The sequence below is a fragment of the Dunckerocampus dactyliophorus genome, chromosome 10 (assembly GCF_027744805.1).
Source record: "Dunckerocampus dactyliophorus isolate RoL2022-P2 chromosome 10, RoL_Ddac_1.1, whole genome shotgun sequence".
NCBI lineage: Eukaryota > Metazoa > Chordata > Actinopteri > Syngnathiformes > Syngnathidae > Dunckerocampus > Dunckerocampus dactyliophorus.
The window spans coordinates 1,232,692-1,245,997 of NC_072828.1; the positions used below are offsets into that span (position 1 = coordinate 1,232,692).

At 41.0% G+C, this 13,306-nt stretch overlaps 1 protein-coding gene across 2 annotated transcripts in view; it reads left to right on the forward strand.

Moving 5' to 3' along the window:
- Window positions 1–13,306, forward strand: part of LOC129188354 (guanine nucleotide-binding protein G(q) subunit alpha-like) — a 46,363-nt gene that overhangs the window by 17,303 nt on the left and 15,754 nt on the right. The window contains exons 2-4 of one of the 2 annotated variants that reach the window (XM_054788714.1): window positions 4,106–4,290; window positions 4,971–5,125; window positions 9,066–9,194. In XM_054788714.1, coding sequence (XP_054644689.1) covers window positions 4,106–4,290; window positions 4,971–5,125; window positions 9,066–9,194 — 469 coding nt within the window. Of the gene's footprint in view, window positions 1–4,105; window positions 4,291–4,970; window positions 5,126–9,065; window positions 9,195–9,623; window positions 9,753–13,306 lie in introns of both variants that reach the window. The other variant, XM_054788713.1, reaches the window with a different exon arrangement.

A 13,306-nucleotide genomic window follows, 5' to 3' on the forward strand; every position in this document is an offset into this window, starting at 1 on the left:
TTGTTACCACAATTCTCGAAAATTGTGGAGAAGCTATTTAATAATAGGTTGGACAAATTTATTAATAAGAATGAATTATTGGCTAGCAGTCAATATGGTTACAGAGCCAACATTTCAACTTCTATGGCACTGATGGAAATCACGGAGGAAATCACTACTGCCATAGACAACAGAAGATGCGCAGCTGCAGTATTCATGGATCTGACAAAAGCCTTCGATACAATTAATCACACTATTTTAATTTCAAAATTAGAAAGGTACGGAATTAGAGGTTTAGTCTTAAATTGGGTTAAAAGCTACCTAGCAAAGAGGAAACAATTTGTAAAGCTAGGAGAATATACATCTGGGAGTCTACACAATACGTGTGGAGTACCACAGGGGTCCATACTGGGACCAAAACTGTTTAACTTGTACATTAACGACATTTGCAAAGTAACTAACAACTTAAAATTGGTCTTATTCGCCGATGATACCACCGCTTTCTGTTCTGGTGAAAGCACACAAGAACTCATTAAAAAGGTCAAGGATGAAATGGTCATATTAAAGTCATGGTTTGACAAGAATAGATTATCTCTGAATTTAAGTAAAACTAAAATAATGCTATTTGGTAATAGTAGAAAGGACACGTACGACCAAATACAAATTAATGGAACGGATATTGAAAAAGTGGAAGAATATAAATTCCTTGGTGTTATAATAGATGAAAAAATGAGTTGGAAATCTCATATTAAATATATACAACAAAAGGTGGCGAGAAATATCTCTATATTGAATAAAGCAAAATATCTTCTTGATCAAAAATCACTCCACACTCTGTACTGTTCCTTAGTATTTCCATATCTAACGTATTGTGTGGAGATATGGGGAAATAACTACAAAAGTAATCTTCACTCACTCACTGTACTGCAAAAAAGATCTGTGAGGATAATTCATAATGCCAAGTATAGAGAACATACAAACCCTTTATTTTTAAAATCACAGATATTAAAATTCGCAGATTTAGTACACTTTCAAACCGCTAGAATAATGTATAAAGTTAATAATAACTCGTTACCCAAAAATCTAATCAAGTATTTCTCAATCAGAGAGGAGAAATATGATCTTAGAGGAAAATTAAACCTAAAACATTTATATGCGAGAACAACGCTGAAAACCCATAGCATTTCCGTGTGTGGAATTAAATTATGGAACGGATTGAGTAAAGAACTCAAACAATGTACAGAGATGAGCAAATTCAAAAAACAATACAAGCAGTTGATGTTTGCCAAATACAAGGCAGAAGAGTCCTGATTGTTCTGTCAGGTTTGTTATTTTATTTTATTTATTTATTTTTTTATTTTCTATTTTATTTTATTTTATTTTATTTTTTATTTATTTAATTAAATTTTATTTGTTATTTATTTATTTCTATTTATTTATTTATTTATTTTTTATAATTTTCTTTGTTGTGTTTAAAAAAAAAAAAAAAAAAGCTTTGTTCTTATTTATTTATTTATTTATTTAGTATTGTCATCATATTATCATTATTATGAATGTTCTCTCTTTTTTGGGGGGGACGGTTATCTCACCGTTATCTATTATGTGTTATCCTGACTATCACTGAAAACATGACATGGAATCCAGGAAGTGAACTACATGTACTGTACTAGATGTAGAATGGATGGGGGGTAGGATTAAATAAGCTTTGCTTCTTCCTACTCCTTTTGGACATGTGGAACTGTCAAAAAATGATTCACGAGATGTATTCCATTGTAACCTTCATGTTCAAATAAACTAAACCAAACCAAACCAAACCAAACCACGCTCTGTCCGGGTTGTATCATAGAGCTTTCCATTTAGCTTTATCTCCCCAGTGTCTTACTCTTCCTCTGTTGGTCCCATTAGCTCTAACGCTGCCTTTGTTGGTCTCATTGGCAGTGTCACAGTGCCCTCTACTGGTCAAGCATGTACAGTAGCAGTATAAATACTGATTGAGCGAATAGAAGGCAAAATAATATAAAATATAGACCAGTGTGCGTGTGTGTTCGTATCCGCGAATGTTCGCTAGTTGGATGTTCGTAAGTTGGAGACCTAGTGTACCGTACACTTTTTGGACTGTGGGAATCTTAAGCTCCCCCCTCCTTCCCGCCTCTGTGGTTTTGCTTCACTGAAGACTTTAAAATGGATTAATGACGACGCTGTAGTTTGTAATTTCATGTTCACACTTATTAACTCATTCAATCCCGGCCATTTTTCAAAAGACAATCCATTTTAGACCATTTGTGCTGATCTTTCATGACACACAGAATATTGTGTTGTATGGTTATATAAACATGGAACCTACCAAAAGAAAGATTAAACTCTTGTCTTTCATCAGGAAAAAAAGTTAGTTTCTACCTTTTTCCGTTCTTTAGTAATCGGCAGTAGAACATAGGTAAGTTTCTGGAAAAATCAGTTCCCAACTAAAGAAGGGAGAAAAGCAGCTTTTTGTTTTCTTTTCTATTCTATTTCTTTTCTAACATAACTTTCACTTTGACACAAATTTTTTGCTTTTCACAATTTTCACATTGGAACTAAACTGTGTGTGTGTGTGTGTGTGTGTGTGTGCACGTCCACTCCTCCACGCTCTCCCACTTCCTCCTTGCTATGCCGAGCTCTTATCAAATGCTCTTCTGCCACTTTGTGGAAGTTTTTATGGCTTAAAACTGCTCTAAAAGTGGCATCCATTCATGTGCAGTTGCGTCATCACCTCTTTTTGCCTATCGCGCAAAAAACGTAAAAGATGTATAAATATGTCTTTGGTATTGAATGAGTTCATTTGTATTTTGTCTGATTTAATAAACGTTTATTTGTATTAAATTATTTTGTTTAATTCTGCACATGCAGGTATGTATGTGTATATGTGTATGTCACTTTTGTACAGGTCATTTATGAACATAATCAACAGAACCAATGTTGTAATAGTGGTAATAGCAACAATAACATGCATGACTTTCCCACCAACAGCCGAGTAGGACAACCGACATTTTAAAGTGTGTGCAGAGGTAGATAAAGCTTCTGGATGCTGGCCACTCATGACACTTGAAATGCCACTACTGCCACCTTGTGGAGTTGAAAAAACCCACATCTACAGCCACAGCTGTTCATGCCAATCTTTTGACCCGGCGTGAACTGCAGACTGGGGGTTATTTGTTTTTAGAGCGCACACCGGGCACTTTAAGAGACTCTGCACTTTTGCATAATGTTTCATTTATGTTCCCAGTTCATGATTCATGCTTTTCTGGAAAACCTCTCTCCTGCTGAGTACTGTGCAAATGTACAGATGGGACAGATAGAACATAGCACATTGTACATCTTCATGAGTAAGTCCGTTAGCATGCACAGGACATTGCACTTTGTGACCCTCTGTGACCTAAGTGAAAAGCAGTTGCGGTGGGGAACAAAGCCATTGTCACAAGCATTGCATGTTTGCCTCGCCTCCATAGAGACACGAGGAAGCCGATCATGGAGTGCTTGCTGGCATGAAATTATGAGTCTGGCACCGGGGTTGCCATGGGAACTGGCATGAATCCTAAAGAGTGGCTCCCGTCAATGTACAGCAGCTCGACTGTGAGAAATGCCTCTGCTGGGGTTTCCAACATGCAGGCACTGGAGCAATGCAGCTCATCACGCCTGGATTGGCTGTTAAAAGTGGAAAAGTCAAATGCATGATGTCTCACTCGCCCCGTCCCGGCACAGTGGAACATATAAAGGTGGAACACTTTCATCCAGAAATGTTTGCCTCAACTGTGTGTGTGCACATGTTCATGTGTGTACGTATGCACGCGTTAACATTTCCCTAGAATGCACAAAAAATGTAAAAGATGTATAAATACGTCTTTGGAAGCGAGCTGCACTGTCGTTGGCCAACACTTCCTCCTCGTTCTCCCCCAAAAATGTAAAAGATGTATAAATACGTCTTTGGGAGCGAGCTGCACTGTCGTTGGCCAACACTTCCTCCTTGTTCTCCCCCAAAAATGTAAAAGATGTATAAATACGTCTTTGAGAGCGAGCTGCACTGTTGTTGGCCAACACTTCCTCCTCGTTCTCCCCCAAAGCTCAATCACATTGTCTTCTTTTTCCTCAGGCACCGGCGAGAGTGGCAAGAGCACTTTTATCAAGCAGATGCGAATAATCCACGGCTCGGGTTACACGGATGAGGACAAGAAGGGCTTCACAAAACTGGTCTACCAGAACATCTTCACGTCCATGCAGGCCATGATCCGTGCCACGGAGACCCTCAAGATACCATACAAGTTGGAACAGAACAAAGTATGTAACACCCTACACTTGTTGCCTGGTTTCTTCTTGGTGTGCTTTTTCCCCTCATGATGTGCTTTAGTTAGCTCATCCTTCTGTGTAGGCTCTCAGTCGTACAGGAGTTGTCCATCGAGGAAAAGGCTTCTTGAGACGTCATCTGTACTTCTGTGAAAAAGGTGTCGGACGTTTCGCTCCTCATCCGAAGAGCTTCGTCAGCAAACTAATAAGTGCTGGTAGCTTAGGCCTTAAATACAGTAAGAGTGGGCGGAATTGGTGTGCCAACACCCTCCTCCTATTGGTTCGTTACACTAAGCCTGGGCGGAGTAGTGGTATAATCCTATCCTGTTATTCACACCTCCGATAAAAGGGAAGTGTCGCTCCCTGAATTGGGTATGAACGACTCTGATACTGGCTTGTTAGCATCTATTGTTCTGGCTCGGCCCTGGCTCCACCTCATTTGCAAGACTAAGAGCTGTGGGTTTTGGTGTCATTAACCTGCTGAACACAGGGTCCAAATTAAACCTCAAACCACCATTCCGATTCAATGATGGGTTCTGTTGTTTGACAAAAATAGCTTCCTTCCTTAGCTCATCCTTGTGATCCTCCTGTGGAATGAGACTACCGTATCAAATCAACGTATGACTGATGGGTGTTTCTGTGCCAGTAATCCCACTCTTTGCTGTCACTCTCAGAATAATGCGCAGCTGGTGCGTGAGGTGGATGTGGAGATGGTGTCGTCGTTCGATCAGCCGTACATCGGCGCCATCAAGATGCTGTGGGCTGACCCTGGCATCCAGGAGGCCTACGACCGCAGGAGAGAGTACCAGCTCTCCGACTCCACCAAATAGTACGTCTCTCTTCTACCAATATACTAGAAAGATACATTATTCATTTGCATGTAGTAGTGGAAGATGATAGAGCTTAATAATGTTCAGCGTAATTGTTCCATATACCCTATTTTAGTATAAGTGGCATCAGCCAAAAAATGCCTTATGAAGAGGAAAAAAAAACATATACAGTGGTGTGAAAAAGTGCTTGCCCCCTTCCTGATTTATTTTTTTTGCATGTTTGTCTTAAATGTTTCAGATCATCAAACAAATGTAAATATTAGTCAATGACAACACAACTGAACACAAAATGCACTTTTTAAATTAAACTTTTTATTTATTATTAAAACAATCCAAACCTACATGGCCCTGTGTGTTTGAAAGGAACTGTGGTTTACCAAACCTGAATTCCATTTCTCCAGTCACACCCAGGCCTGATTACTGCCAGAGCTGTTCTCAATCAAGAAATCAATTAAATAGGACCTGCCTGACAAAGTGAAGTAGACCAAAAGATCCTCAAAAGCAAGACATCATGCCGAGATCTAAAGACATTTAGGAACAAATGAGAAAGAAAGTAATTTAGATCTATCAGTCTGGAAAAGGTTTTAAAGCCATTTGTAAAGCTTTGGGACTCCAGCAAACCACAGTGGGAGCCATTATCCACAAATGGCCAAAGCATGGAACAGTGGTGAACCTTCCCAGTAGGGCAGGGCGATATATCGATATTTTTAAAATATTGATATTTCTATGAAGCACGATGTCAAAAACGAGCATATCGTTCATATTGATATAGACTGGGTTTGATGCGGAGGTCACATGTTTCAAGATGGCGCCACCCAAGTGGCGAGTAGTTACAGCAGCTCAGTATTTTCTGCAGTGTTTTTAGTGTTTAAAAGCGCTGTATTTGTTCTTTGTTATTGCTTTTTGTGCCATACCGACCCCTTAAGCTTTTTGACTCTTGCTGGTTGAGGGAGGCGCATTAATTCACGACTCCCATGGTTTACAGTCGGGAGCAGCCGTTAGCTTTCAGCCACATACCCCTTTGCTACACCGAGCAACCGGAGATCCCCACGGAGGAGGAGAGGCGGCATAGTGGGAGTGAAGCGCCGACAGCGCAAAAGATGGCGTAAACCTTGTTTAACGTCAGTCATCATGGGGAACATGAGTTTGTGACAAGATGGAAGAGCTAATGGCGTTTACCCGGCTGTAGAGGGACTACCGTGAGTGTAGCCTGATTACAATTGAAGATTATATTTTACTTTTTCTATATTTATTTCAAAAAGAGAATGGACTTTTATTTCAGCTGTTATTTTTTTAAAAGATTTTTTAAATGTTAATAAAACAGGTTTGCACGCATATTTGGCTTTGACTTTGTCGAAAGTCACTTTGTGGAAAAAATATCGGGATATATATCGTATATAGATATTCATCCTGAATATATCGGGATTTGAGTTTTGGTCCATATCGCTCAGCTCTACTTCCCAGGAGCAGTCGACCAACCAAAATGACCCCAAGAGTGCAGCGATGACTCATCTGGGAGGTCACAAAAGACCCCAAAGAACTGCAGGCCTCACATGCCTCAGTTAAGGTCAGTGTTCATGACTCCACGATAAGAAAGACACTGGGCAAAAAGTTCCAAGACCAAAACCACTGCTGAACAAAAATGACATTAAGGCTCGTCTCAATTTTGCCAGAAAACATCTTGATGATCCCCAAGACCTTTGGGAAAATACTCAGAAGTTGGACATTTTCGAAAGTGTGTGTGCCATTACATGTGGCTGCATTTCATCTTATCAACAGTAAAATCTGGTGGTGGTAGTGTGATGGTCTTCAGGACCTGGAAGACTTGCTGTGATAAATGGAAGCATGAATTCTGCTGAAGGAGAATGTTGGTGACCTCGAGCTGAAAGCAACTTGGGTTCTGCAGCAGGACAATGATCCAAAACACACCACCAAGTCCACCTCTGAATGGATGAAGACTTTGGAGTGGTCTAGTCCAAGTCCTGACCTATTGAGATGCTGTGGCATGACCTTAAAAAGGAAAAGCCTCCAATGTGGCTGAATGACAACAATTCTGCTAAATTCCTACACAGCGCTGGAAGAGACTCATTGCAAGTTATCAGTTGTTGCTGCTAAGGGGGGCCCAACCAGTTATTAGCTTTAGTGGGCTTGTTCACACAGGAACATGTAGCTTTGGATTGTTTGTTCCCTTAATCATAAAAAGTTTCATTTAAAAAATGCATTTTTGTGTTGTGTTGTCATTGACTAATATTTACATGTGATGATCTGAAACATTTTAACACACCGCTGTACATAAGTAGCATTTAGCAGTATTCATGATTCAACAACTTTACATTTCCAAAAGATGACCAAGCCAGAGGGTGGGGAGCAAAGTTTACACTAACAAGGAGACAAAGTAAACCAGCACAAGCTGAAATAAGTCACATTTTTACATTTTTTCAAGTATACGGATACAATAAAAATGTACTGTTAAATAAATGCCAGAGTGTTGTGGAAGAAGACTCTTAACACTCTTAACACTTACACGGTGTGTAGAAACATATCAAACAGTTTTATTTTAACAGCAAAAGTTCATTTTGGTGTTCACAAATTAATGAAAATAGACTGAAAATGATAAGTGTGTATTTAGGTAGTGGCTGACTCAGCAGCAACAATCTCCAAGCTAGTCATATTTGGTGATGTAATGAACCAGCACTGCTGTCTAATGTAGCACATTTCTCAATCCACACAGCTACCATATCTTTAAGTTGCACATTACTTACAGACACAGTGTCCAAGGCAGAAGCGTATTGGAAAATGTTCCTTAACAAAAATGTCCAGTAAGCTTTGCATTGTGTGCCTCACAAGCTCAACTCAATGAATTATTGTGGACTCTAGGTGGGGCCATAACAGGGGAACCTATGGCTCGGGAGCCATATGTGGCTCTTTTGATGACTGCGTCTGGCTCCCAGACATTTCTTAACACAATAAAATATATTAATTTTAATGTTTTTTTTTTTTTTGCTGATGATTTAAAGTAAAACATTACAGAAATCAGTGTTCAAAATATAAAACTTTTTTCCATCCTTTTTCTACCAGCTGTCCTTCGATATTTTCCGGATCAGACACCAAAACTTGAATATTACTGGATTATGTGGTAGCCTACCCGGGTCATTGAGGTGTCTAGAAGTAAACTTTCCTGCTCTGATCAAATAGTCAGCTAGCTATTGCTGCGGAGCCTTTTGACGAAGAAGATGGCAAAAAGAAAGAAAGATAAGGAGTGCAGTGCAAAACCATGCAGCACCGAAAGTCACTTTAATGGTAAGAAGTATTTTATTTATTATTGGTTAGATTCAGTGTAACAACGTTATTAAAAATAATAAATTATTGGTGCCTCGGGCAGCTGAGCCTTCATCCTGACAGTCAACGCTTACTGAGGCGTTTGGTCGGCAAAGTAAATATAAACAAAACGGCAAAATGGTGTCGCTCGCTACATTGCAAAAACATACATACAGGCAACTTCTGTGTTATATGTGTTATATGTGCCATACTTGAGTACCATCGAGTGGTTCAAATGTGAATTACACCTCATGATGATAGTGAAAAAATGGTCTAAAATATGTTGTCGATAATATCGAATATTGATGATAATTTGAGGCACAATTATCGACCAGCAGACTTTGAGTGGCAGGACCAGACAAACTGAAAAAAAGTGTAACTTAGACTCGGCGATAATACAGTGTTTAGAATGTTCATGCTGACTTTCGGTCATGTCATTAGGTACACCTGCACATGAGATCCAATCCAAGATGCGTACCTGTCTGACACATTGATTATGTTTTGCAGCTTTGAAAGTTCTCGTACAGGATCTACAGTGTATGTGATACCATGATGTGTGCATGTGTTTGACATCAGTGTTTTGCTGTTGCATTCCTGTCATATACTCCTCCCCATCCACAGTTACCTTAGCGATATAGAGCGAATTACGGCACCGGGGTACGTGCCCACCCAGCAGGATGTGCTACGGGTTCGTGTGCCCACCACCGGTATCATTGAGTACCCCTTTGACCTGGAGAATATAATCTTCAGGTACTGGCGGCCAACCCGCCGTGTCTCTGCTCGGCCGTCTGCTTGACAGTCGAGAGCCGTCAATGTCACTATCTTCCATGAGCTTGGCTTCTTGGGCTGCAACATGTACGCATCCCTGATGGTAGCCTCCCAAAAGACTAGGGTCCAGACGTACAAGTTGGCCTGTTGACTGCTAATTTGGCTCTTATTGATGCATGTGAAGTCAAATTGAATGATTTTCTACATGCAATCTTTAAGGGTGTAAATGTGGTTTTGGGAACTGCCATCACGGATGATGCTATATTTCCTTTGTGGGTTTCTGGCACATTTCATCTAATCCCTTCTTGTTCCTCAGGAATGTTCCCTTTGGTTACATCTGCACGGAACCACTTGCTTTTGGAGGGTTTGAATCTGCTTCACTTTTCTTCTTGCTGTCCTTCCTATCTCCAGCTATCTTAGCGATTTGGATCGTATCGCTGAATCGGCCTATCTACCAACTCAGCAGGATGTGCTTAGGGTTCGTATCCCAACCACTGGGATCATAGAATACCCTTTCGACTTGCAAAGCATCATTTTCAGGTAGATGTGAACGAATTACACCACCTTTGACTAACTTCAGCCCGCACACGTTTCCATCCGAAGTCTGTAGGCTTCATGTTACCCTATCAACCCATTCCAGCATTCCAATGAATCATCTACTAAAATCCTCCAATTTAACACACACTTCTACAAGAGCTGCTTCTTTTATTTTTAATTGTCAAGAAAAAAAGACATTCTAAGCTGCATGATGTGATATATGTTGGAATTCAACCAAAATTTGTTGGAAAGTTGCCCAAACAGAGATGAAGAATTCCCCACATATGTCAGACCTCTGCATATTTCACAAGTTCTTAACTTCTTCAGCTTTTTTATCCACTTTTTTTTCCCCCCCCTTTTCTCATGCCGCTACAAAAGTGCATAGACCGTAGGGTCAGAAAGTGAACCTCTGTCCTGGCTGCTCAGTACAATATGACTACAGCGCAGCATGATTTACAAGGCAAACGTAGCCGTGTGTAGTCTTTCTGCAGAGACTCGCGTCCCCGGCAAACATAGTAATGCCCCACTGCATTTTGGTCTTTTAACGCATTCAATCCCAGACATTTTTCAAAATTCAACCCCTTCAGTAGCGGCCATTTTAGACCATTTGGATGGATCTTTCAAGGCACACATAGTATTGTGTTCTATGGTTATATGAACATGGAACCTACCAAAAGAAACATTACACTCCCGTCTTTAATCAGAAAAAGAAAAATTTGATTCTACCTTTTTCTGTTCTTTAGCAATGAGCAGTAGAGCATAGGTAAGTTTCAGGAAAATATCAGTTCCCAACTAAAACAGGGAGAAAAGCAGCTTTTTGTGAAAAGATACATTTCAAGCATAACTTTCACTTTGACACAAATATTTTTTGCTTTTGTGACAGCTCAAATATCTAAACAACTACAACACAAAAATCATCAAAAATAACAATGTACGGTATTTACAAATGTAACACCAACAACTATTTACACATTTGTAACAGTGTGTGCGCGCACGCACGCACGCGTGCCTGCGTTAATATTTCCCTACACACTGATTCAAGATTCAAGAGTTTTATTGTCATATGCATAGTAAAACAGGTAGTTCTGCTATGCAATGAAATTCTTGTTCTATTCATTCTCCCAAAAAAAGAAAGAAAACACAGAAAATCAATAAGAACAGAAGAGACATTAATACCAATAAACAAACAAATAAATAAATAAATTGCTATGAGTGTGTGCGTGTGTTGCGTGGGCGTGTGTGAGTGCTTCGTTGAGAAGTCTGATGGCCTGTGGATAAAAGCTGTTTGCCAGCCTTGTGGTCCTGGACTTCAAACTCGTCTGCCTGACAGTAGGAGTGTGAATAATGAGTGTTGTGGATGTGTGCTGTCCTTGATGAGGTTGTGTGTTCTTCGTAGGACTCTAGTTTTATAAATGTCTTGCAGTGAGGGCAGGGCTGCCCCAACAATGTTCTGTGAGGTCTTGATCACCCGCTGGAGTGCCTTCCTATCACGTGTTGTACAGTTACCGTACCAAACAGTGATGGAGGCGGTAAGGACACTTTCCATAGTGCATCTGTAGAAGCAACTCAGGATTGTGGTGGACATGCCAAATTTCCTCAGTCTTCTCAGGAAGTACAGTCTCCTTTGGGACTTCGTCATAATTTGTTGGGTGTTGTGAGACCAGGTGAGGTCCTCGCTGATGTGTGTGCCAAGGAACTTGAAGGTTTTCACCCTCTCCACCTCAGTCTCATCAATAAACAGGGGTCTATGCGGCTCCTTTTCCCTTGTTCTTGGGTCGATGATCATCTCTTTAGTCTTATCTGTATTGAGAAGGAGATTGTTATCACGACACCAAGCTATGAGGTCCGCCACCTCTTCTGTATGATGTTTCAACACCACCAGTGATCAGTCCGATGACTGTAGTGTCATCCGCAAATTTAATGATGCTGGTGTTGTTCTGGGAGGCCACGCAATCGTAGGTGAAGAGCGTGTAGAGGAGCGGACTCAGCACACACCCCTGTGGGGTCCCAGTGCTCACAATTCTTGAGCTGGATGTGCGATTGTGGACTCTGACTGACTGGGGTCTGCCTGTTAGAAAGTTAAACACCCAGTTACAGAGGGAGGGTGACAGGCCAAGTGTGAGGAGCTTATTTGTGAGTTTGTGGGGGCTGACTGTATTAAATGCAGAGCTATAGTCTATAAATAGCATTCTGACATATGTGTCCTGGCCCTGTAGGTGAGAAAGGGCTGTGTGGATGGCAGTGTTGACTGCATCATCCGTGGACCGGTTCTGGCGATATGCAAACTGTAGAGGGTCCACAGTGGCCGGGATGCTCTTTTTGATGTGGGTCATGACTATTCTTTCAAAGCACTTCATAACAATAGGAGTGAGTGCTATAGGGCGATAGTCATTCAAGCAGGTCACGTTGCTCTTCTTGGGTACGGGCACTATGGTGGTGGACTTAAAGCAGGTCGGTACAGATGCTTGTGCAAGCGACAGGTTAAATATGTCGGCAAGCACATCAGCTAGCTCTGATGAGCAAACCCGAAGTGCACGTCCTGAGATGTTGTCTGGGCCTGCTGCTTTTTGTGGGTTGTTTTGTTCAGAACCCTGCGCACATCAGCTGATGTCACCATGAGAGGTGAGTCCTGTGTGCTCCCCAAGTCCAGCCACCCTCTCTGCTCATCAGGAGTTTGGGTGTCAAAGCGGGCATAGAACTCATTCAGCTCATCTGGAAGTGTGGTTTGGCTGGACGTGGCTACGCTACTCTGCTGTCGATAGTCTGTGATGTGCTGGAGCCCCGCCCACATGCGCCGAGGGTCTGAGGTGGAATAGTAGCCCTCCAGCTTCTGTCTGTACTGTCTTTTGGCCTCTCGTATGGACCTCCTCAGGTCATATCTGGCCTTTTTGTAGTCCTCAGCGGTGCCCATGACAAATGCAGTCGAACGAGCATGTAGCTTAGCCCTTACATCACAGTTCATCCACTGTTTTTGGTTAGGGTATTTTCTGTAATACTTGGTGGTGCTAACAGTCTCTATGCATGTGCTAATGTAGCCAGTAACAGTGGAAGCATATTCATCCAAATCAACAGTACAATCTTTCCTCCCCGCTGCAGTTCTTCGGAGCACGGTAATACATGCAAAAGATCCATGCCGAGCTCTTACCAAAAGCACTTCTGCCACCTTGTGGCCTTTTTTGTGGCTTAAAACTATGCTGGAAAAAAGACCTCTTTTATTGTGCACTTGCGTCATCACCTCTTTTTGCCTCATGCAAAAAAATGTAAAAATACATTTTTGGTATTGAATGAGTTCATGTATTTGCATTTGATTATATAGAAGTTCACTTCTTTTTAGACTTTCCTGTACAGTCGGCTCTTGATATATTAAGTTTTTTCAGATATGAACGAATAAATGGTCTGTGGTCTATTATTTGTTAAAACTTATGTAAATACAAATGATATGTAGCATTGTGGTCACTAGGTGGCAGTAATGACACAAAACAATGATTGCGACATTAGCTTACGCGACACTACATGAAGTCAGCCTTTTGTTTTTGTCTCTGTTCTCCACAACCTTC